The 26,507-nt window shown below is 39.4% G+C and overlaps 1 protein-coding gene across 1 annotated transcript; it reads right to left on the bottom strand.

The window, feature by feature from the left end:
* Positions 1-384: 384 nt before the first annotated feature.
* On the bottom strand, positions 385-25,058 carry LOC126827133 (cytochrome P450 4F6). Its single transcript, XM_056102214.1, has 13 exons — positions 23,582-25,058; positions 21,548-21,734; positions 20,137-20,306; positions 18,721-18,832; positions 17,640-17,660; positions 8,058-8,076; positions 7,661-7,723; positions 7,113-7,236; positions 6,577-6,706; positions 5,277-5,406; positions 4,472-4,750; positions 3,463-3,528; positions 385-2,930 (listed from the first exon to the last, which is right to left on the bottom strand). Exons 1-13 carry the CDS (start codon positions 23,837-23,839, stop codon positions 2,828-2,830), a joined length of 1,662 nt encoding a protein of 553 aa, XP_055958189.1. The 5' UTR covers positions 23,840-25,058; the 3' UTR covers positions 385-2,827.
* Between the last annotated feature and the right edge of the window lie 1,449 nt (positions 25,059-26,507).

Here is a 26,507-nt window from a genome sequence, read left to right as displayed (position 1 = left end):
AATTTCCTATTTGGCAAATTATATCACAGAATGGACTTCCAGCTTCTCTACTTTCAGCATGTGGATGAACATCACTGATGCACACAAAACCAAAAACTAATACCAAAACGAGCACGAATGTGAAACGCATGACTATTTCCCTGTCCTCCAGAATAAAATGATTATTTGAGCAGCCACAAATTTTGATAAATGTCAGAATTAACCATTAAATATCCTAATTTTATTTTTAATATCGGAACATCAAAGACAAATGTTATTTAATTAAGTTAGAATGGTATCCATTGTTGTTTGAGGTCGCTGGATATTGTTAATAACGCATTGTTCACAAATATATTTAATGTTTTAATGGAAACAGGTTGTCGATAGACACATAAAAAAAGAAATAATATCCAGAATAAACATTGGGTTTTTTATTATTTTGTATTAGAATAATAACATTTATCGTACTTATGAATAGATTGTGTCTAAACTTAAAAGTAAGATTAAGTAAGATTTTTTTAAAACGTTGTTTTTGTTAATCCCGTCTTCATTATTTCTAGGGGGATTGGATGGCTGAATGTTTAGCACGTGTGCGCTCTATCATAGGGTCTGCCATTGAGTCAACTGGCTTGGTTTCCATTCACCGGTTGTACGTAACAAGGAGTAGGGTCGCCTGTCCAACCTCGTGAGTTTTCTCCAGGTCCCCCGGTTTCCTCCCACTGCTAAAGACCCCCTACGTGCAAGCGAATTATTAAAATATATCAGTCCCGAAATGACCTAGTTTGTGTCGAGTGGACGTTAAACTCTCCCCCCCCCACTCTCTCGCTCTCTCGCTCTCTCTCATTAGTACTAATGCGATTATCCATGAGACTGAACTGATGGAAATGTGAATTTAAAGACTGGATAATTTGTAGTACTAAAAGAATACATGGCTTTAAGTGCTTTTTGTATGCGGCGGAATGGCAAACATTCTGGTGAAATACTAGAATCAAACATAATAATGCAAATATCATGTTTAAACAAATGCATAATTTTAATGGTGTTATCCATGCGGTTTAAGCGCCGGAATAATATAAATATCATGTTATAGACTGGTGATGTACTAATACCTAACGAATACATAGCTTTAATAGTGTTATCCATTCGACTGAACCGCCAGCATAGTTTGCGGAAATAAACGGACCTAAATAACCACAGAACGTCAACGGAACAGTCAGAATAATGGAACATTTTATGTAATAGACTATACATCATTTACGTGAAACATTTGATATGATAAACCTGAACGTAACATAAGAATGACTTGAGTATTTAAAAAAAAATAATAATTTGATCTCTTGTAATAGTTTTTGCGTTGTATTACAATCCTTAATATTTGCAATAACAAAAAATAGCTTAACTCTAAAGCCGTTGATAGTCATTGCAATCTGATTAAAATACAGATCTATATTTCGTTTCGTTTTTTTAATACTTTTGATGGCTTCCACTACATGAAGATCTGACTAGTTTTAGCGGAAGGTCGCGTTAGAGGTCATACGAGCGACTTTTGGCCCTATACCGTCAGGCATTTGATTAACCAATCAGCGTTGTTGTTTTAGTGGGTTACCCACAGTTCCGTGCACCTCACGCCAAAAACAGACCGTTTCATTGGCTAATCCATCACAAGGCTCACATCATTCAGAACACGGGTAATATAACAACTCTTCCAGATCCTAGTGTGGTAAAGACAAGTAAAACGAAATTTTGAAATTTAAAAATGAAAACGAAATAGGATCTGTGTTGTAATCAGATTGATAGTTATTGTCGGTTTTTAGACATTATTGATTAGTAAAGATTTAATTAAGAAAACAAAATCAAAACCAGCGATATTTTTACAATATTGTAGTTAGTAATGCCCCCGTCAGACCGGGTGGCGTCCTTACTGCGCAGCAGCGACCGTACGGCGACCACAAAATGCAAAAGATCGCTGGCAAACGTGTCCCAAAATATTACAAACTTGAAAAACATCGCGTTTTGACATCTTTCCAGGGCAGATCGCAGAACCTTGGCGTTTGTTTTGGACATGTAGTTTGTAAGAGTTACAAAATCCTTCAAATGAAAACCAGAGACTTTAGACCGGGGTGGCGTCCTTACTGTGCTATTACGGCGACTGAAAATGGTCCCAGAGCGCGTCAAGGTCGCCATAAGCGTGGTAAAAGCATGGTGGAAACGCCAGAAATCGCGATGTGGTCTCCATGGTCGCCAGTGATCACGGATTCACATTTTCTCGCACTGTGTTCACGTTTGCCAGCGACATTGTGCATTTTCTGGTCGCCGTACGGGACACCATCCCGGTCTGGCGAGGTATACATCGAGAATGCTATCAAATTAATGCTAGGTTCCCACTATCACGATTCGCGCTATGATTAAAATCGTGGAGTAATTGTGGTGATCCTACAGTTTTATAATATATTGAGGCCAGTCGTAGCAATCGTGTTGATCGTATCGAAACGTATCCGAACGTATCTGCACGTAGCAGATCGTGGACTCAGTAGGGACAATCCTACCATAACGCATCGCACGACAGTGGGAACCAGGCATAAGTAATATATCAATCAATATTTCTTATCTTCTAATCTCGGCGGAATTTTGTTTAATTTTGAAGTTAGACATATTTCAGCATAGGTCAGCCTATTGTCTTCTGGTAGCTGTTAATTTTGAAGTTAGACATATATCAACATAGGTCAGCTTATTGTCTTCTGGTAGCTGTTTAATTTTAAAGTTAAGACATATATCAACATAGGTCAGCCTATTGTCTTCTGGTAGCTGTTAATGTCTTCTGGTAGCTGTTATTGTCTTCTGGTAGCTGTTAATGTCTTCTGGTAGCTGTTAATTTGATTCCAGTTTCTGATCTCATAACGGCAGCCGTTTTTCTTCGAACCACGTGATTCGGGTCAACCTTTAACTCATATCTGAAATATTATATAATTCATTTTTCAAAATGAAATAAATTGATGTGGTAGTTTTTATTTTACTATATATCACAAATGGTGCAATATGTTAATTTTGTCGCCTGCCCAGTCTCCGGGTCCTCTAGTAATTATGTCAATAATTCGCTTGCGGGTAGGGTTCTTTAACAGTGGGAGGAAACCGGAGGACCGGGATAAAACCCGAGAGGTTGGACAGGTGATCCTACTCTTTGTCAAGTACAACCGGGAATCGAAACCACGCCACTTGATTCAATGACAGACCTTATGATGCAACGCACACGCGTTAATCATTCGGACACCCAACTCCCCGTATCAAAAAGAGGTCCAGCCAAGGATGTTACCTATCATCTTGTCGTCATATCGTTAGCGGAGGGTGCCGAATATATTTGTATTTTCTTAGTAAATGCCCATTGGAATATGAATATTTTGGACTTATACCGTTTGTCTAATGGTTTGGATTGTTCATACTTGGTTTTATTTTATTTCATCTAACTACGAGTACATATAATCATACCTTTGAACTATCCTGGATATAAGAATCTTTTCTTCGTTCAGGGCAAAGTGTTGTCCAATACAATTTCTGGAATAAAACCAAATTCATCTAAGTATATTTATATCAATTTATATCAAAATACAAAGATGGCAGCAACATGTTGACCAAAACTATGTGTGGAGGCTAAATAACACGTCAAATTATGCAATGGCGCGAATGTTTTAATCAACTGATTACCTCGGCCATCAAATGTTCTAGAGAGTTGAGTATTGCCTTGCTATGTGAATAAGCTCTAAATAAAAATTTAAATGATATCTGAAGTCAGAAAAGGGACTCGCAATAGGCAGATACCTAATGCAAGAGAGAGAGAGAGAGCGAGAGAGAGAGATGGGGTTTAACGTCCACTCGATACAAACTAGGTCATTTCGGGACTAACATATGGTTCAATTTTATTCCAATAAATCGCTTACGCGTAGGGATTTTTAGCAGTGGGTGGAGAAAACCCACGTTGATGGACACAAACTAGGTCATTTATGGACCAACATATGGTTAAACTTTATTTCAATAATTCGCTTGCGCGTAGGGATCTTTAGCAGTGGGTGGAAACCGGGGAGCCCGAAGAAAACCCACGTTGATGGACAGGCGACCCTACTCTTGTCACGTACAACCTGGGAATCGAAACCACTCAAGTTGACTCAATGCATGCCTCTTTAAACTGTTCACAACAATAAATGGTGAGAATTTAATTTTGATCATTGCTCACCCTCATCGGGATTTTCTCCTTGTCAGTGGTGCAGGACGGATGGCCTGACAAGGGCAGCTGTCTATTCGTTCGGATGGGACGAAAAACCGAGGTCTCGTATATACATAGGCGTGCACGTAAAAGATCCCTTGACAGTTAGAATTCGATATAATAGTAAGCCATAGTGCAATTTCTCTCATAGCAGACTGTATGGCGTATGCCCTTCTTCATTAGCCCAGTCAGAGCAGAACAGTAGGACGTTTAACCCGATTTCAATTCATTACTCACCTTGGGCCTGCTGAAAATGGAACAAAAGCATAACTGTCACGACCAGTCGTATTCTGTGGCAGGAAACGATCTGGTTGAAACTCCCAAGGATCAGACCAGATTAAAGGATTATGATGAAGATTAATGAGATGAATTGAGCAAGCTGTTCCTTCAGGAATCACGTGACCATCTAATTCTGTATCCTGGGTTAACTGACGCTGAGCAAATGGAACAGGACAATGTAGCCGCATCCCTTCTTTGATAACGCGACTTAAATAGTCTAATTTATTCAGATCGCCCCTGAAAATAAATAAAAATAGGTTGCCATCCAATATTCACACAGCAGCTAAGTCGTCCGTGCAGCTCCACAAAAATTGTGGCATATTTATTCTTTTATCGTTAATGGTAGCTAAAAATGCGTATCATTTTCAAAGCAATTGGCTGATAAATTAAGCCTCTGTGGTGCCTAAAGGCAATTGTGGACGCCAGGCGGAAGGACAGATCGACAAACGGGTGTGACGACTGCGACTTTTTGTAGTTTTTTTAAACCAGAAACAAGTTCCATGCAACTAGTAATATTGTTTTTGCTACTATCATTTGCTAGGTCATTTCAGGACTAACGGTTGTTTTAATTTTATTTCAATAATTCGCTTGCGCTTAGTGGTCTTTAGCAGTGGGTGGGAACCGGAGGACCCGGAGAAAACCCACGAGGTTGGAAGGCAACCCTACTCCTTGTCACGTAAAACCGGGAATTCGAAACCACGCCAGTTAACTCAATGATTTTAATTGTGATACAGTATACTTAAAAAATATCAGAATTTCTTACCATTCAAGATTGTCACCTTGTTTACTGTTTAAAATGTCATCTACTTCATCCCGTACATTTTGTTGATATTGAGGATGTTGAGCAAGGGAATATAATATCCAAGATATGGCACTAGCTGTTGTATCATGACCTGTTAATTATTAGAGCTACAAGTAACCAACGGGAATATATATCAAGGAGTTCAGATGATAACGTTGTCGCTAGGGCACTCACAAGATTTTACAAACGCCAAGTAACCAACGGGAATACATATCAAGGAAATCGGGTGATAACATTGTCGCTAGGAAGTCCAGGGCGTTCACAAGATTTTTTAAACGCCAAATCGCTGAATGTTACTATCAGAAATTCATGAAATTCAAGGAGCTTATTCATCTCACTGATGTAAACAAAACACGCATTTTCAAAAGATCATGCTCAGTGGTGAGGGTTGTCAAGCTCGAGGGTTGTCGAGCATTAGATGCTAAGTGGTGAGAGTTGTCAAGCACCAGGGTTGTCTGACCTTGGATGCTCAGTAGTGAGGGTTGTCAAACACCAGGTTTGTCTGACCTTGGATGCTCAGTGGTGAGGGTTGTCAAACACCAGGTTTGTCGAGCATTAGATGTTCAGTGGTGAGAGTTTTCAAGCAGCAGGGTTGTCGAGCATTAGATGCTTAGTGGCGAGGGTTGTCAAGTAACAGGCCACACTGATCCGCAGTGAATATTCGCGTGGCCTCTACAATCACTGATAAGGATGACATCGATGCGACTTAATGACTACAAAATATTAACTTTTTTCTTTCGACAAATTAAATTCTGAAACATTTTTTTCATTTATTAGAAAAATAAATAAAAGTCGTTTGAATTGTTTGTAGGTAAAAGTCATTTCCTATTTAGTGTAAATGGATATTAAAATAAGTAAAATTCACCATTTAGCCCGAATCCGTGACGTCTTATGTAAACAATGCACGCGCTATTGAGCCAATGATGGACGCCGCGTGATGTGACGTCACGTGTCGAAACAGTCATCTGTAACAGAGATATTAAAAAATCTCTGTGAAACAGATTGGTAACAGGCATGTTGAGCATTAGATGCTCAGTGGTAAGGGTTGTAGGGCACGAGATGAGTAATGCATGGCGATGTTTGTGGGGCACGGGGTGAGTATGGTGAGGTAAGGGTTGTCGAGCACGAGTCAGTGAGCGCCTCCTCGTTACATATTCAACCAGTTTACAGTTAGTTTTGGTTAATGATTTTAGTGAGATGACAAATAAAGATAAATCTGAATAATGATTTTAGTGATAATATCGATAAACTTAAAGTCAACCTTCAAATAAAAACGTATCCACTTCATTTCTGATTTCTAACTGTGATAATCCAACACCAGTTTCATCTCGAGCTGTTAGTAGAATATCTAGAAAATCTAAATATCTCTTTTTGGTTGGTCCTTCTCTCTCCTGTTAAAAACCGACAACTAGATATCAAAAATAATGAAATGAAATGGAGTTTAACATCTTATTTCTTTAAGCATCCTGGCTAATGAAGTTGGGCATATGTCATGCAGGGTTCCATGTGGGACATTTTGACTGGGCAGTGGCGTTTCCGCTTTGGACATCATGTTTTATGTTCTATTATTATTAAATAAGGGCCATTCCATGTCAAGTGGATTTGGGGTGGGAAATCGACCCCCTCGAAAAATCGGGAAAAAAATATATGTTATAATTATTCTACATATTCTACATGTTATTTCCAGATTTCTTCGAGGGGGTCGATTTCTGAAAATTGACCCACTTGACATGGAATGACTCATAAACATTACCAATCCAACGCCCGATTCAAGTTGGTTCAAAATCTGCAACTTACTAAAGTTTGTCGTCGTTTCTCGATGATGTCTTCTGAGACTGAGTGAACATAATCACACTGTTCTGCAAACCGTTTTCCATTCTTGGTATTATAGTAAATAAAATCAGGATACAGAAAGGGATTCCTGAAACAAAGTACAGTCAGACTCTTTTATATCGAACTGCAAATTCCATGAGATATTTTGCAAGATAAGCGAACTTCGATAAATTCATTTCTAAAGGGCACTGGACTAGAATGCTTAGGCACTGTTTCCATAAACCACAGCTCCCTTGGTCGACCCTCCGATATGACGTTATGGTCGATTCATATAGTTTATTATTGAAGCTTGCAAAAAATGAATACATGATCAAAAAAAAAACATGAATACATAATCTAAAGAAATTAATATATGAACCGAATAATTAATACACGAACCAAAATATTAATATATAAACCAATCAAATCAATACATGACCGAACAAATTAATACGTGATCCAAAAAATTAATGCAACAGACTAACGTGAACACATAATACAAAATATATTAGTAAAGAAAATAGTACAGGTACCTTCCTCTATTAAACCACAATTCAGACAATTCATTAACAGCTTGTACATACGGATGCGTTTCACTGAAAGAGAAAGTCAATGTATTCAAATTCTAAACTAGCAGGAATGAATTCAAGAAAACGAACTGCGACACCAATGACATTTCTTATTTCTTGAGTTCGCATCGCTACAACAGTTTTTGTTATAAACAGTTTGTATTTTCAATTTACAAACGAAATTGTGTGTATAATAACACAGTTTTGGGGCGAAATAGAGCTTCGAGGTTTCGTTTTTGAATTTCTGGCTTTAGGGTTTCACATAGCGCCGATGAAACCCGTCATAGCTGCTTCGCAGTTCTAGTTCTTTGTTTAGATACTAACAAGAAATATGTTTTAATTGAACAGGTAAATAACTCACCCTTCAAGTTGAATATTTCCTATATATATTGTAAAATAACTCACCCTTCAAGTTGAATATGTCCTATATTGTAATATAACTCACCCTTCAAGTTGGATATTTCCCGTATAAGACATAGCACATTGTAATATAACATCTAAGGTACAGAGTGATATTAAACTAAATAGTTCAAAACTTTCTCCTGTCTCAGCATACTGATCAATTTTACTCTGAAAGGAAAAAAAAGAAATGAAATGAAGTGGGGGTTAACGTTCTAGTCGTGTGCTCTGATTCGAGATATTGAAGTCAGATGCACGCCATGCAGTGTGTGTAGGGTGAGTGTGTGTGTGTTCGGGGGGGGGGGGTGGTATAGGGATGTGTGTGTAAGGGGTGGGGTGGGGTGTGTTTTAATATTGCAACTGTCACGTGTATGGCTTTCAGAATGAGGGCGATTCATTGATTGGCGATTTACAGTCCATACGAGAACTATTTTAATGTCCAGTTCAATCGACAAAATGTCTTCATAATAAACACCAGATTAAGCTTGATCTATCAGTTTAATTTTTATTTTTGTTTTACCAGATTAAATATTTCAAAAACCAACAAGTTTAACTCCGCAAGTTTTATAAAGTCATAAATGACTGGTCCTGTTCACAAACGAATAGTCCAGAAGAAGAAAAGGCAACCCAAATGGCGACTAGGCCCGTTAGACCACACAAACCACCCCAAACAATAAAATGGCCCCGAATCCTAATATGATTAAAATACAGATTTATATTTCGTTTCGTTTTTTTTATTCTTTAGACGGTCCCGTGACTCCGGACCTTTTAACCAAAATTTTGAACAACTCAAAAAAGCAAAACGAAATAGGGTCTCCATTTTAATCTGATTTCCGGGGCTCCATTTTGGCTCGCTATACTCTAACTGTTCCTACTTTATAAATTTCGTTGTTACGATCCTGTGCCGAATTTGTTTCCCAGAGGATTACGAAAGTCTTCTAATATCTCTGTAAAAAAAATGACTGCCTTCAACACATGACGCCATATCACGCGGCGTCAATCATTGGCTCAATGGCCGAGCATTGTTTACATAACACGTTACTGGTTAGGGCAGAATGGTGCCTTTTACTCATTTTAATACCCATTTACAGTAAACAGGAAATAATTTTTACCTAAAAATACTTCAAACGTCTTTATTTATTTTTCTAATACATAACAAAAATGTTTTAGAATTTAATTTTTCGGAGGAAAAAAGTTAATATTAGGGGCTCATTAAGTCGCATTGATGTCATCCTCATCAGTGATTGTCGCGGCCTATCGAATATTCACTGCTGATCAGTCTGACCTGTGCCCAGACCCAAGGGGTGACGATTCTAATAGTATTAATAAATAATATTGATATTAGACTCACGATCAAAATATCAGCTGCCTCATTGTAGATTTTAACATACGGTTTTAGAATATCAAAATGGAATGCTGGAGTTAGAAGTCGTCTGGATCTAGCCCACCTCTTACCACTGGCTAACAACAGGCCTTCACCTAACCAAGGTATAGCAAACTCATAAGCTCCACCTATTCCTCTAGGTTTAGGCTCTGAAACAAGAAACAAGATACGTTTTGTCATTCCATTCCTTTCCAAATCCGCAAATGGGAAATAAAAGGAGTTAAGCGGTACTCCAACGTAGTACTTCAGGAGGGTTTAACACGCGTGCCTTGGATCATACGGTCTGTCATTGAGTCAAGTCGCCTAATTTCGATTCCCCGCTTGCACGTGGTAAGGACTAGGTTCCAGTGTCCAACGTCGTGGGCTTGTCGTTCCAGCCGAACGACTAGACGTTTCCCTTGCCAGGCCCGCTGTCCTGCACCACTGACAACGGGGTACCACGCCGGGAAATCTCGAAGAACTTTCTCAGTTAACATCATGATTGAACACGGAACCTGCGGACTAGCGACCCAATGTCTTACTCACTCGGCAACCGCGGCTACCATGCATATATGAAATGGGGTTTAACGTCCTACTTTTTAGCTCCGACTGGGCTAATGGAGACGGGCATACGCCATACAACGCGCTATGAGGGGAATTGTGCCCGGGCAGCGGCACTATGACTCACTCATATCGATTTCCAACTGCCAAAGAATCTTTTACGTGCACGCCAATGTATACACGGGACCTCGGGTTTTTTTCGTCCCATCCGAACGACTAGACAGCTGTCCTTGTCAGGCCCTCCGTTCTGCATGCATATATAGACCTTCACGTCGTATATTAGATCTATTTACCTGATGTTTTCAATAAAACTTTTATCGTGTCAGGATGATTAAGTTGTATGACCGGTTTCAGCAGACTTGCCCACGTGCGATAGAATTTGGGATATTTCAATAACAGTGATTCGACATATTTCATTCTGTCTTCAGTGTTACTTGGTAACTGAAAATAAAACATCTATAAAATAATAACTCTGATTCTATTTATATACGTGGGATCACGTGGCTAAGTGGGTAAGATGCTGGCTCACTAGCCTGGCGGTCGGGTGTTCGATCCCTGCATTGGCGGAGAAAGTTCATTAAAATTATAAATACATGGTTTGTTTACATACATGTAGGTCTATTTCATATGGATATAAATACAGTGTGTGTTTAAATGTCGGCCTACTATATATAAATACACGATTTATTAACATGTACACCTACTATATATATATATATATATATATACACCCACACAGTGTATGTTTACATGTAAGTGTACTACAGAGTACAGTATGATGACATAATAGGCTTGAGTTAATACGTACCTTGTGTAGGTTACCCCATATCCAATGCAAGTCTGTTTCTCCTGGAAGATCATTGAAGAATTTAAAATATTTTCTAAATCGTCGGACAGCATCTACAAGCTTGAATACTAGATAAATCACAATGATAGAAAACACAGCCTTCCAAATTATACTAAGTTCGCCGGAAAACATTTTAAAAGGTCTATATGTTTTAACTCGACTTCACGGACTTCGATATGACGTAAGGTCAAAATATGGAACGCTTCACGAGTTGTGAGTACGTGCTAAACAAAACTTTATCTTGGTCAAAATCCATTCAGCGATAAGACGATAATACAACCTACTTTTTACACAGTGGTGGGACCGAGAGGGGTAGAAGCACCCGTATGCATGTGTAAAAGGGCACGTAAATGATAAGGCCAACTCAAGTTTTCGTCATAGCTCACGAGATGTAAACAGGGCTAGCGCTAATCCCAACCATAACCCTAACCCTGAACCTAGCCCCAATGCTTATCCTAACCCTAACCTACAATCTCGCCAACGTGCCCTAACCTTATTTACATATCAGCAACCTCGACAAAAGTTGACCTGGCCTTAACAAATAGATTTTGCCTGGGGGCAAATATTTCGATCATCTATGTCATCAGCGGTTGATATGAACTGAATATATCGACCTGAGATGACGTCATTAGCGGGTTGATATGAAATATCAACCTGTCATAACGTCATCAGCGGTTGATATGAACGAATATATCAACCTATGATGACGTCATGACAAGTTGTTATGAGATATAACTGCTATGGACATCAAAGTAAAAATTACCGCCAGTTGTATATATATAAATAACCAATTTTTATCATCACCGGGTGGATGTGACCTTTCACAAAGGAATAAAAGAGAGTTGTTCCCCTTATGTCGATTGTCAGTCCGGAACGTCCCGAATTGACAGAAATGCGATACAGTGACGCGGTATTCATTCCTGTCACATTTCCTTCAGTCCGAACAACTGAGGTGGTGTAGAATCATGACGTAATATGTTTTTACTGTAATGATTGGTTGATATATTTCCTTATGCAGATCACGCATGCGTTATAGCTCTAAATCCCCCGTTTCACTCGATTGTCATTATCTTGGGGATAGGGAGAATTCAATTCCGGGACATTCAATCGGGTATCCCCGGATATCCCCATTTTCCCAAACAACTTTCTAATGGATAGGCTTTCTAGGAGAACGTCGGATTCATCTGAGCAGTGCAAAAACAAATCCGCAACAAATGATTCTTACTTTGAGTACAAAAACTGAAAATCGGCCTTGGACAAACATAATTACAGGTGTTTTGGGTACCAACCCAGTTTCCCAAGTCCACCTTTGTGGAAACTGATTTCATGCTAACAAAAAATATGCTTTATCCGCTATTAGACCATCGAAAAAATCATTATCGTCAGATTTGACTAAATTCCATAGTGGGAAATTCTAATTGTCGAGACATTACTAATTGTCCCACCCCAAAAGCTAAACTAGATTACCCCATTTACTAACCCCAAGGGCTAAGCCAGCTGAGTCCATTTACTGACCGCACAAAGCTTGTTGCAAAATACTCAGCATATCCTATCCTCATGCATCAAGAATGACCATCGCCGGACACGACGCCTTTTATTGCCCGACCTCCAAATGTAATGTACATTAACTAACCCTAACCCTATCGAATAAAATGTTCTTTAATAATGGATTACGCCAATGTGTATAATGTGGCCTCGGTTTTCCGTCCCATACGAACGACTAGAGACTCTCCTTGCCAGGCCCTCCGTCCTGCACCACTAACAATGAAACACCGCACCGGAACTGCCTCGGCCAACACCGGAAGTTCATGAATAATAGATAAAGAAGGAATCGAAGAATATATGTTATTTATTCAATAGAATAAGTAAAAAAAAGGGTCGAATTATCATGCCAAACAAAACAGCATATAAAAGATATACATTTAATAATATAATTTGTTAAACTGACACGCATGAAGCCCTTTCATACATTAAAAGGGGGTATCCCCAGACGGATATAGGACATTAACAGGGGGTATCCCCAGACGGATATAGGACATTAACAGGGGGTATCACCAGACGGATATACGACATTAAGAGGGGGTATCACCAGACGGATATACGACATTAAGTAGGGATATCCCCAGACGGATATACGACATTGATATCGCCATAAGGATGTGTTACATTAAAAAAGGGTAATATTCCCAGAGGATATAGGGGTCTTTAGCAGTGGGAGGATACCCTAATTTTGACAGTCCAAGATGGAAATCGAAACCATTGACCCAATGCCAGAACTGACGACCAAAAGCGCACGCGTTAGACCACTACATTCAATGACAGACCTCATGAGCTAAAGCTACCCCCCCCCCCCTCATCATACTGACAATATAAATGTAACCATTGGCGACTGATGAATTAATGAATTAATGAATTAATTAATTATACACTTTAGCAAGTAATATTTTCACATTATTAGTGGAGTATTTCTACGACAAAAATAAAACAAAACAGATATCAAATATTTTAAAACATGGATATGGAGTTATGTCTCAAACTTATCGTTATTGGACGATACACAATTATTATAAGGGATTCAAACATGAGCCTTTTAAATAAATAAAAACAACAACATGGAAAATATCCGGATGTTTCTAGAAGTTATCTAAACTTCCGTGGGTAGTCGTAACTGTCCGTAAATGTGACGTCATTTTAGTCCTTCTGCTCATATTCTAGTCTATATTTCTATGTGCAGAAGGACTAAAATGACGTCACGGATTGCTTATTGACGTAATATTGACGTTCGGGTTCGGGTTATACTTATGGAAAGGATATGTTGACATAATTACTTGCAATTTTTAAACTAAAAATGATGCTTTTCCGGTGACCTTTAAAATGGATTAGAACCATATTACAAAATAGTATACTTATTTTTGAACATGGTGGCGATTCAGGGCAGGGATTTATCGGTGAGACAAACCACATTTAATTCACACTTTTTAACTGTATTTATGTATTAACTAGAAGAATGCCCGGCTTCGCTCGGGGGTCATAACCCCGAAACCGGTAGTGGTAGACTAACGCCACCTGGCCTATGTTACTCCCGGTCGGAGCTACCCCTATACCCCAAATTTCAGACTCGGGGCAGACCTCGTGTAACCGCAAACCCCGAACAGACAGACAAACAGACAAACGAAAGTCCCAAATATTAGTATAGATAGATTATGATATTTGTTGAAATATGAAACTAAGATTTGAAAGTATGGCAACCCGTATACACAATAAGTATAGTTTAATGGTCGAGTGCGAGTAGACATTAAGTAATATATTGATATTGCACGGATGCGTTTTAGCACGAGGGATATATTTATATATTACGCAATATCTTGCACGAGAACATTAAACAATTTAAAATACAGACACTATCCATCACGTGAAATTCAATGAAATACGTCACGAGGGTCCAATATTGCAACTAGTATAAAGAATGTACGCTTGGCACACTGTCCGTACCATTTTTTGAAATAATGGTACGCCAACGTCAAAGGATGCCGTCATATCTGTATTTTAAATACCTTAAACAAACTCTCGTACAAAGGCAACGTACACACAAATATAATTCAAAAAAATGATTATTTTATCAAACGTTACCAGACTGTATAAACGTCTCTATATAAACCTGGCCGTTATCATTGCCAAGGATTCCATTGTCCACCATGACGCTGAGGATCGCTCATCGGATCAAAAGGTGGGTACCGACACGGCACGGACGATTGTTCGTAAAATGCTAGTCTGTCTAGAAGAGATCGCACAATGTCTAAATGATATGGTGATAGATCCGTCTCTTCAAATGGATCTTCACGAAGATTAAACAGCCAGATATTCTTAGCGTCCTTGTGTCTTCTCTTGCGGTGTCCTTCATCGATATAATTATGACGGGGAGTGCGAAGAAGGCCGGGCTCCCCCGAACCACCATCCGATAACGAGAATAACCACACACTGTTTGAACCATATTTAATACCCGGATTTAGATCACGTGCTATATATGGTGGGGGTATCCATGATCCATTACCTGAAATGATATTAATAGTAATGAGTTAGACGACTGAGAACGGGGGCGGTTGGGTCAATCTGATTCAAATACAGATCTATATTTCGTTTCGTTTTTTGAAATTTCGATGGCCTCTACTACATGAAGATCTGACAAGTTGTACTGATAGGTCACGTCAGGGGTCAAAAGATCGACTTATGACCCTATGATGTCAGACATTTGATTAACCAATCACCATTGACGTTACTAGTGGATTACCCACAGTTCCGTGCAAAACACGCCTAAAGCTCGCCATGACAGACCGTTTCATTGGCTTATCCCTGACACCATTCAGAACACGAGTTAAATAACAGAGAGAGAGAGAGAAATGGGGTTTAACGCCCACTCGACACAAACTAGGTCATTTCGGGACAAACATATGGTTTAATTTTATTTCAATAATTCGCGAGATAACCTAGTTTGTGTCGAGTGTTATTTATAACTACTGGCCTATTCAATGTGTCTTTACGATCATCCACGATTGGACCGATGGTAACGTTGCCGGCTATTTTTTCGACAACTGTTCAGAGGAGATGGGATAACATGGAAGTTCAGGGGAGTTGGGGTAACATGGATATTTAGAGGAGTTTGGATAGCATGAAAATTCAGAGGATTTGGGATAGCATGGAGGTTCGGAGGCGTTGGGACACCATGGAAATGTAGATGGGTTGGGATATCATGGATGTTCGGGGGAGTTGGTATATCATGGAAGTTTAGAGGAGTTGGTATATCTGTGGAAGTTTAGAGAAGTTGAGATATCTGTGGAAGTTGGGATATCATGGAAGTTTAGAGGAGTTGGGATACCATGGGGGTTCAGAGGAAAAATGGAAGTTCAGACGAGTTGGGATATGGAAGTTCAGAGGAGTTGTTTTTCTTATAAACAATATTTATTCAGAAACTGAGCGGATTGAGCAACAGGCAAAGCCTATATAAGCCATTCTCCCGGTTCAGAGTAGTTGGGATATTATGGTGGTTCAGAGAAGTTGGGATGAAATGGAAGTTCAGGGGAGTTGGGATAACATGGAAGTTTAGAGAAGTTGGGATAACATGGGATTTCACACTAACCTGGATCGCCGGTTATTAATTTCCAGTCACCAACTCGTATTGCTGCTCTGATTCTGTTATCAAAACTGTCTTTATAAAGACGTCTACCTGTTTTAACTGCAAGGGGATCAATATTATGTAGAAGTTCCTTTCTTGGACTCGGGGCATTTTCGCTGTTGAAAGGAAAACTCTAAATTTTAGATCATATGTACGGGTTTCACAGCCTAATATAATCTAATCATATATGGGCGTACTTAAACTAGAAATTAAATAAACACTAAAAGGAATTTGAAGTTCTGCGTTTCTGAATCAAGCTTGCTAATGAGGACGGGCATATGCGGCATAGTGAATATTCAGTGTGACGTCAGTGTGCTGATCAGTGTGACGTCATCCCTATCAGTGATTGTAACGACCGTTCGAATATTCTTTGTTGATCAGTGTGACAAATCATAGCCATCCAATCAGCAAGGGGACACAACTCCATTCACTTAGGCGGGCGCATATTTCGGAACATAAAAGGGCTTAGAAACGAAACGAAATACTAAACTATTAATAATTAATTAAGCCGTCTGTGATATGTCACTTTAATTACCCCAATTCTAAATGATGCGATCTTTTGAAATGCTTATTACCTTATTGTGGTCCAAAGGTCATAGCCATCGATAGGTTTTGTACCGTTTTTTCTGGCTCCTGCTAACTTTATCAACGTGAGAAACCAGTCCGACACGTGAATTAAATGATCATTATTACCACTGTACTGAAGTAATGGACTGCATACAAAACCTACTGCTCGCATACCGCCATCCCACAATGATCCTTTCCATCCTCTCAATGGCCAGTTGTTTCCGCCTTCCTCGATGGAGCCACCATTATCTAATAATATGTAAATACAATGTCAAAGAATGTTGGAATATGGAAACCGAAATGATATGGGGTTTAAGGTCTTATTTTTGGATACCGACTAGGCTATTGAAGATGGGAGTACGCCGTACTGTGGGTGGGCGATTGGTTAACGCTAACGAGTTTGATCATAATGTCTGCCATTGACTCAGGTGGTGAGGTTTCGATTCCCCGCTTGTACGTGACAAGTAGTAGGGTCGCCTGTACAACCTCGTGGGTTTTCTTCGGGTCCTCCGGTTTCCTCCCATACGCCCAAGCGACTTATTGAAATAATATTGAACCATATGTTAGTCTGTACACATAATTTCGGTTTTCGTTCTATTCGAACGATTACTATACCACGAAATAACCGTAGGCCCACGTATGTATCCCATGGCAACAACATACGTTACAAACCCATGGAAACGTAATACGGTGCTTTACCATGGGAACACCATGCGTTACTATGTCATGGAAGCGACATATGTCACTTTGGAATTGGAACGCCAGTTACTGTGGAATGTTTGTATGGGGAAGTCCATGTACTATGACAATAAGTGTCCTCCTTGTTTTTATGGCCTGTAAATTTGATTGTGATACTCACCAGTTGAGAAAATAAACACAGTATCATCCCACATATCATAATCTTTTAAAGCATCGGTAAGATTTCCTATACCTTCATCTAGACACGATACCATTCCTTAAACATTATAAACATAACTTATCATACACTCTAGACACGATACCATTCCTTAAACATTATAAACATAACTAATTATACCATCTAGACACGATACCATTCCTTAAACATTATAAACATAACTTATTATACAATATACATCTAAATTTACAAACTAACAAACATATGGTTGAACTTATAAATTTTGAAATAACTTCATGATAGCTATTTTGTTTATATAATGAAATTTAATGATCCGGTTATATTTTATTTGATGCATTATTTAATAATGAAATTTGCCCAGCATGACAAAGAACTCTATTTTGTAATATATGGTTCTAGGGGCTACTCACCGTACACAAAGTGTTTGCGCACTTGGGATGAAATCAAACCAGTTTAAAGTAACTTCTCAATAACCATTTGTTTTAGAAGGAATTTAATGGTGATATTTAGTGCAGTATTTGTAATTCCAAATGGCAAGGGTTAATTTACGTGCACCTCAATGTGTACTCGGAATCTCGGTATTTCGTCTCATCCGAACGACTATACGTTTTGCCTTGCCACCCGCCCTGTACGTGATGGTTGATAAAAGGAGGACAGATCTTGAAGGCAAACTTTCGGAAAAAAAGATCTCATGATACAGGTTTCTATCAACTTAAATACATACTACCCTATGTAAGTCTTAAACCCAACCCCATTCAATTCCTAAAACGTGGCACAAGTCCAATTGGAACGTATATATATGAATGTGAAAACCACCAATGATCAGGGCCGTAACTAGCTCAGAGCACCGGGAGGGGGGAGTGTTCTCGGGGTTGCTGTAAAATTGATGGACAATATATAAATCTATTTTTTTTCTGGTCGACAATTTTTTCACACGGGGGTGGGGCGAATTTTTTTGCAGGGGGGGGGGGGCTTTGTCCCCCCTGCACCCCCACCCCACCCCTATAGTTACGGGCCTGCCAATAATCTAAAATAAATTACATTGTTATAATCTTTCAATGGTATTTAGTAACAAGATAGAATCCAAACAAAATAGCTACGAGTGGATTTTAAGGCGACGTTTTGATAGTGTATTCTCTCAACGTTATCAAGCTAAAATACACTAGTGGCTGTTTTCCATAAGTATGTGTTTTATTTTTTAATTACATTGTTATGGATATTGAACAATATGAAATCGTACCTGCGTATATTCTGCGGTTTTTATCTGTAAAATGATCGTATTGCCTGATGTAACTTCTGGGTACTTGAAGAGGTGAATGAACTGCTTGGTACGACAGATACAGGAACAATGGCTGATAGAATGAAAACAAACAAACAATCAGATTCTTGAAATGAAATGAAATGGGGTTTAACGTCCTACTGTTCTGCTCCTATGCTGGGCTAATGAAGACGGGCATACGCCATACAGTGTGATATGAGGGAAGTTTTGCCCGGGCAGCGGCACTATCGCCTACTCTTATATCGAATTCCAACTGCCAAGGGATCTTTTACGTGCATTCTAATGTATACACGGGATCTCGGTTTTTCGTCTCATCCGAATGACTAGACAGCTGTCCTTGCCAGGCCCTCCGTCCTGCATCACTGACAAGGGGGAACCACGCCGGAAAATCTGGATGAACTTTCTCGGCCAATGCGGGGATCGAACACCCGACCTCCAGGCTAGAGAAATAACTTTCATTGTGGTCATGTAGCAAAAGAATCCTTGAGAGTTGGAATTCGAACAAGATATCTGGCATAGCAGACTGCATTACAGATGCCTGTCATCATTAACCCCATTGTATAACTGACTTTTATTTAATTTTAAACATACTTTATGCAAGCGCTAAATCTGCTTATTGCAGGTCTTTCTTTAGGCCTTAAATGTTATATAAACTATTAATTAGACATTTATTAATATGACAAGACCATAATCAACTCCTGATGCCATCGTTAGCCTGTAATATTTAGTGGATTTGAATACGTTTTGTGTTGGGTGCTTTAACGTAAAAATGGATAATCGAGACTTTGTTTATTCTCGTACCAAGGATAGTAATGACGATCGAGGCTAGTCTAAAATTGAATCGCTACTATATCGGTTCAGAGTGAAACAATTTGACTGAAATGTTCAGCATATCTTGTTGTCATTATCTATTTTTTTAAAGGAGCTAAGTCGCTAATATTTGGGACCTAGAAATTGACACAAATGGGTCGCAACGCATACAATAATGTAATATGAATGTATATAAATTGATTTACATTCAGTCGTTTCTGTTTTTACTGCAATTTTGGATGATATTGAGTTAGAGACTAAGCTATTTGAACTATTCCGGTTTCCTCCTACCGCTAAAGACCCCTACGCGCAAGCGAATTATTGAAATAAAATTAAACAATATGTTAGTCCCGAAATGACCTAGGTTTTGTCGTGTGGACGTTAAACCCCATATCTCTCTCTCTCTCTCTCTCTCTCTCTCTCTCTCTCTCACTTTAACTATTATAGCGAGAACTATCAGCTCTTTATCTAATCTTACCTAATGCCCTTTTAAGATGGATTTCAAGCCAGCAAGAGTGTTATTGTCCCTTTAAGATGGATTTCACTATGTTATAATATTACACCCACCTTTCTTTGGTCGTGATTTCGGATGACGTCAATTGCTTTCTCTGTGAATAGATGTGTGGAATATTGCCCCGTTCCATTAAATATATTTTTGTCGTTGTCATGGAGATCATAACCACAATAATCAAAACATCGATAATGATCGAAATAATCCTCAGCCCCTGTCAAATAACCTGAAATTAAATGAAATGGGGTTTAACGTCCCACATGTTTGTACCAAACGGATAATGATGACGGACATACGCCATGCAGTGTGGGTGGTGTTTTACAAGAACCGACGCGTTTCCGCCTACCCTTCGTAGACTTCCGGCCGCTAACGTGTATACGGGCCCACCGCCCTGCTGCATTGACAAATGCACACTCTATTACCAGCAACTGTGACAGCAGGGGCAACCCGGAACACAGATACCAAAATTGTCTAGCGACTTGACATGCCCCATTTGCTCCTATGGTACTGTTGAATGCTTATTTTAAATTCGGTAAAAATCTTACAATTTTGTCGAACTCTCAGTTAAAAGTGTATTTCCGTGCATATAATATAAATTCTTCGCTTAAAATAACAAATAATGAGTGTTATTACTCGAATTACAAATGGCCGGAAACGTCAATTTCATTAGAAGGTCAGAGAACACGTGTTGTATACCAGAATCAGATACGGCCACAGACCACACCCGTTGACACAAATGATAATGCCCGTCTCTTTGATGGGGGTTTGGATGGTCGAATGGTTAGCGCGGGAGCGCTGTATCATAAGGCCTGTCATCGAGTCAACTGGCATGTTTTCGATTCCCAGGTTGTACGTGACAAGTAGTATGGTCGCTTTTCCATCCTTGTGGGCTTTCTCCGGGTCCTCCGGTTTCCTCCCACTGCTAAAGACACCTACGCGCAAGCGAATTATTAAAATAAAATTGAACCATATGTTAGTCTCGAAATGACCTAGTAAGAATCGCTCAATAAAATAGTACACAACTTGTTCAATATGGTGGCCATTCAGAGCAGAGATCCAATCTCAAAGTAAATGTTTGTCTATGTGCCAATCTGATTAAAATACAGATCTATATTTCGTTTTGGTTTTTTATACTTTCGATGGCCTATACTACATGAAGATGTGACCGGTTGTACTGGAAGGTCGCGTCAGGTGTCATACGAGCTGTTTTTGGCCCTATGACGTCAGCCATTGATTAATCAATCAGCGTTGACGTATCTAGTGGTTTACTTGTCGTAACAGACCGTTTCATTGGCTAATCGCTCACTTCAACCAGAACGCCGGTAATATAACAACTCTTCCAGATGCTAGTGTAGTAAAGACAAGTAAAACTAAATTTTGAAGTATAAAAAACTAAACGAAATAGGATCTGTGTTTTAACCAAATTGTCTATGTAGAGAATGTCGTGAACAAAATAAATTGACAAACCATAGAATGAATCAAATCCTCTATTTGTTGGTAGAAATTTTTCTTTGTAAAATCCCAGATGCCATTTGCCTATAGCATGTGTAGAATACCCAACTTCCTGGAACTTCTCGGCAATTGTTGGACTGTTTCTGGGTAAGGCATTGGCTTGACTTGGACGAATCACGCCATGTTGTAATCCTGTGTGAATCTAGAAATTACAATTCAGAAAATCTTTTTTTAAGAAATTAAATATAGTAATCGTGATTAAATAATATAGATACACATAGTATATACGTGCGGAGACGTTTGGGGGGGGGGGGGGATTGGAGGTGGGAGGGGTGAGAACGTGGTTGGGTGGGGTGTCGTTGGATGTCGTTGAGATGAAAAACAGAGTTTCAGTGTACAAATCTTAGTAAAAGAACCCCTGACCGTTGGAATTCGATATATACGAGTAGGCCGTCGCACCGCTGTCCAGCTACAATTTCCCTCATAGCACACTGTATAGCGTATGCCCGTCTTCATTAGCCCAGTCGGAGCAGAACAGTAGGGCGTTAAACACCATTTCATTTCACTAGTTTAGCCAGGCCACAATATTTGTTCAATATTAAACTGAAATCCACAACAGTAGAGAAGTTTTTGAGTTTTTTGTGTGTATGTTGTGAACGGCAATTGGTCCCCAACGTTCTTTGAAAAAGGCCTAAAACTCCTCCAACTGATGTACGATGAACATGAAGCATGACTCTTCCTTGGATTGACGGATTTTGAGTTTTGATATGACTTCGAAGATGGCGGCGATGACGCCCGGGTCCTGGTCAAAAGTAAGCCCCTTTTCCATAATTATGCGTTTTCACGGCGTTTCTGCGCGGTCCCACTACATATATAAGACCAACTATTTCACCGGCGAACACGCCGCTAAAACGCGCACATGGGAAACGGACCATACAGAAATGAAATAAAATGGGGTTTAACGTCCTACTGTTATGCTCCGAACGGGCGTATGCCATACAGTGTGTTATGGGGGAAATTTTGCCTGGACAGCGGCACTACGGCCTACTGTTATATCGAATTCCAACTGTCAAGGGATCTTTTACGTGCACGCCAATGTGTACACGGGACTTCGGTTTTTCGTCCCATCCGAACGACTAGACAGCTGTCCTTGTCAGGCCCCCCGTCCTGCATCACTGACAAGCGGGGCGCCACGCCGGAAAATCTGGATGAACTTTCTCGGCCAATGCAGGGATCGAAACGGACCATACGCTCGTCTATTATCAGACTATTACTAAAAACAGGCTATACAAAGCTTACATAACCATGCCTACAGAAGTTGGGCCAGTACAGATTATCGCCCTTATAATGGGAATTGAAAACATGAGAAATATGTGTATAAAATGGTATAAAAAAACCGGAAGTAGGAGTTTAAATAAATAATATTATGTCTGTATACATAGAGTTGTACCATCTGGTTACTATAACACACGTTAATTTAACAGTAACAATTGACAGGTGCCCGTTACTATATCATACGTTGGTTTAACGGTAAACATATACCAGTAACAATATACAGGTGTCTATAACTATACCGCAGTGTTAGTTTATTATATATAGTATAACATCCCCCCCCTCCACCACACATACATCTCTTTGTTTATGAAATAAAATGAAATGGGGTTTAACGTCCTATTGTTTTGTACTAATGAAGACGGGAATACGTCATGCAGTGTGCGATGATGGACATTTTGCCCCGGCAGCGGCGCTATGGCCTACTCTTATTTTGAATTCCAATTGTCAATGAGTATGTGTACACGGGACTTTGATGTTTTGTTCCAACCGATGATTATAGTAATTGTCCCTTACCAAGCCGTCCGCTCTACACCGCTCTACAACACTGGGATCGAACATGGGACCTCCAGGTTAGCGGCCATTGTCTACTCCCTAGGCCACCGCGGCTCCTCTATTTTAAGAATCCGTCGATATTTATTATTATTACTTTATCTACCTATATATTTATGGTGTTTATCAGAGGGTAAATATTATAAATAGATAAACCTAACTTACTTGATAACGCCCAGTCATAAACTGACTACGGGTCGGGGTACAAACTGGTTGTACATAATAATTCTCCAATCGAACACCACCCGAGGACAATCTGTCGATGTTCGGCGTTTTAATCTCTGATCCGTGATATCCAACATCGTGGTAGCCTAAATCGTCAGCAAAAACAAACACAATGTTTGGTTGACGCCTTTGTCCGTTGATGAAATTAAACAGAAATGTCAGCATAAATAGAAACTGTACTTGTTTATAAAAACACATGGTCTGGGGTGTGTATACGTCACCTGACAAGGTTCATGATCGTGTCAGTATTTTCAGGAAAAGTCTTTTCACGGGAACTTTGGTCACGTGACAGGATTCCGTTTTTCTAAAGCGAAAATTCTAACAATTCCACATAAGAGTGTCAAAGAGAAGTTATAGAGTACGAACAACTGTGAATTAAAACTATATTATCATTGTCGCTCAGTAATACACTAGGACAGTATTCCACAGCGATAATTCTGACCATGCCACATTAGAGTGTCGAAGAGACGTTATACAGTATAAACAACTTTAAAGTAAAACTATATAATCATAGTCGTTCTGTAATACACTGGGACAGTATTCCACGGAAGTGTATCCAGTGTATTTCCTTTCTGTGTATTTTCCTTAAAGGTTTATCACAGTATACAGACTAGAGAACAAACATAGATTTGTATTAAGTGTATTTCATTTCTTTTTTTCCTTAAACGTTCATGATATCATACACAGTCATTGCATTCCATAGACTTGTACGTGACAAGGAGCAGGGTCGCCTGCCCAACCTCGTGGGTTTTATCCAGGTCCCCCGGTTTCCTCCCACTGCTAAAGACCCTACTCGCAAGCGAATTATTGAAATAAAATTAAACCATTTAATCCCGAAATGACCTAGTTTGTGTTGAGTTGACGTTAAACCACACTTCTCTCTTTCTTTCTCTCTTTTCTGTTTATTTTCCTTAAAGGTTTATGATAGACTGCAGACTAGAGATCCTAGTCCATCAGTAATAAACAGCAATTGTATTCCATAGACTTCTGTGTCCTGTGTCTCAGTAACAAGCAGTAATTCTATTCCATATACCTGTGTCCTACGTCCTAGTTATAAACAGCGCTAATTCTATTCCTGTGTCCGGCGTTATAAACAGTCATATAGTATACCACAGAATATCATAACCCATGTTTCAGTAATAGTATTCTATAGAACTGTTACGTGTATTTCCAGTAATTGTATTCCGCAGAACTGTGTCCTGTATATTCCAGTTCATTTACTAAATGTCATTGGAACAGCGAATAAACAGCGTTAAATAAAACTTCCTTCCTTTGTTTATCTTATCATCCACTATAAACGTGGGTGAAGTGAAGCAATGTCCAATATCTGGTACATACTGATTAATACCCAACCACAGTTAGTACTAAATGATAAGGCCAGCTCAATTTTTCGTCATAGGTCACGAGATGTAAACAGGGCTAGCGCTAATCCCAACACCGAACCCCAACCCTGGACCTAGCCCCATGCCTACCCTAACCCTGACCTACAATCTCGCCTAGGGGTCACGGTGGCTAAGTGGGTAAGATGGTGGTTCGCTATCCTGGAGGTCGGGTTTTTGATCCCTGCATTGGCCGAGAAAGTTTATTCAGAATTTCCGGCGTGGTTCCCCCTTGTCAGTGATGCAGGACGGAGGGTCTGACAAGGACAGCTGTCTAGTTGTTCGGATGGGAGGTCCCGTGTACAAACTGGCGTGCACGTAAATGAATTCGATATAAGAGTAGGACGTAGTGCCGTTGTCGTGGCAAAATTTCCCTCATAGTACACTGTATGGCGTTTACCCGTCTTCATAGCCCAGTTCGCGCAGAACAGTAGGACGTTAAACCCCATTTCATTTCATTTCTTTACAATCTCGCCAACAATCACGTGTCCTAACCTTATTTACATCTCAGCGACCTTGACAAAGAATTGAGCTGGCCTTAACAAATAGATTTAGCTATCCAACCACTAGATCCCATTTGAAAATGAACCTTGAACTCAAATACCAGCATCCATGTTTCTAACACATCATCGTGCGTATCTTAAGAAAGCGTCCAAAATTGCGGTCAAGAGAGAATGACGTCATAATGTTATCTAGTTCTGTACAGTTTAAACTAGATATAACTGTAATTGGTTGAAAATGGTTCAGCATACATTTATCAACTGAACTGGGTTAATGACCTTTGACATCGATCCTATCAGTGTGCATTTATCATTCATAATATTTAGATTCTTAGAGATAGCGTGTATTGTTACGGCGGATGCAGTTGGTTTGGTATGGTACAATTATTCTCGTCTTATGAAAGAGATTTCATCCATGGAGTAATTATTGCTGAAATATCGAAAGCGTTTGTTTGTCTGTTCAGGGTTGGCAGCTACAATAGGGCTATCCCGAGACTGACATTTGGTGTACAGTTGTAGGCCTCGGGGCGGGAGGTAACATATGCCTGGTTGCGATGGCCTAGTACCACTTCCGGTTTTAGAGTTATGTAACTTCCGGTTCATGGCCATACCCATACTCCACCGGGTCAACCGCTAGTTGATCCATAATCTTCTTTGAGTGGTATTTAGCAAGTGCCACGCGTAATTAAAGTAGCTAAGTCTTTAACTCAATATCATCCACAGTCTTCGACATTGCAAACACTAATTATTGGTCAATTTAAATCAACATTGATGTTGTTATCTTATCGTAAACGGATGGGCTTCTGGTATGCAATATTTAAGACACAATGAAAATTTTAACGATTTAGCTCCTTTAACACAAAATACAAAAACATAATTTAGAACACATTTCTAATTAAAGCGACGTTTCGTTGAGTGTTTTCTCAAAGTTATCACGAAAATGATGATGAATATAATATGAAGAAGTTGAATATACAAAAACAGGTA

This window comes from Patella vulgata, chromosome 7 (assembly GCF_932274485.2).
Source record: "Patella vulgata chromosome 7, xgPatVulg1.2, whole genome shotgun sequence".
Classification (NCBI taxonomy): Eukaryota; Metazoa; Mollusca; class Gastropoda; family Patellidae; genus Patella; species Patella vulgata.
This window is presented reverse-complemented; position numbering and strand designations above follow the sequence as displayed.

What these genes read in the sequence shown, in the direction of transcription:
- LOC126827133 (XM_056102214.1), bottom strand. Translation starts at nt 23,839, where the DNA reads ATGTGTTTTTATAAACAAGTACAGTTTCTATTTATGCTGACATTTCTG. An exon ending in GGATACGTTTTTATTTGAAG is followed by an intron (nt 5,407 to 6,576) that starts GTTGACTTTAAG and finishes AATAATTAACAG; the next exon opens with GTCATGATACAACAGCTAGT. An exon ending in ATATCCAGGATAGTTCAAAG is followed by an intron (nt 2,931 to 3,462) that starts GTATGATTATAT and finishes ATAATATTTCAG; the next exon opens with ATATGAGTTAAAGGTTGACC.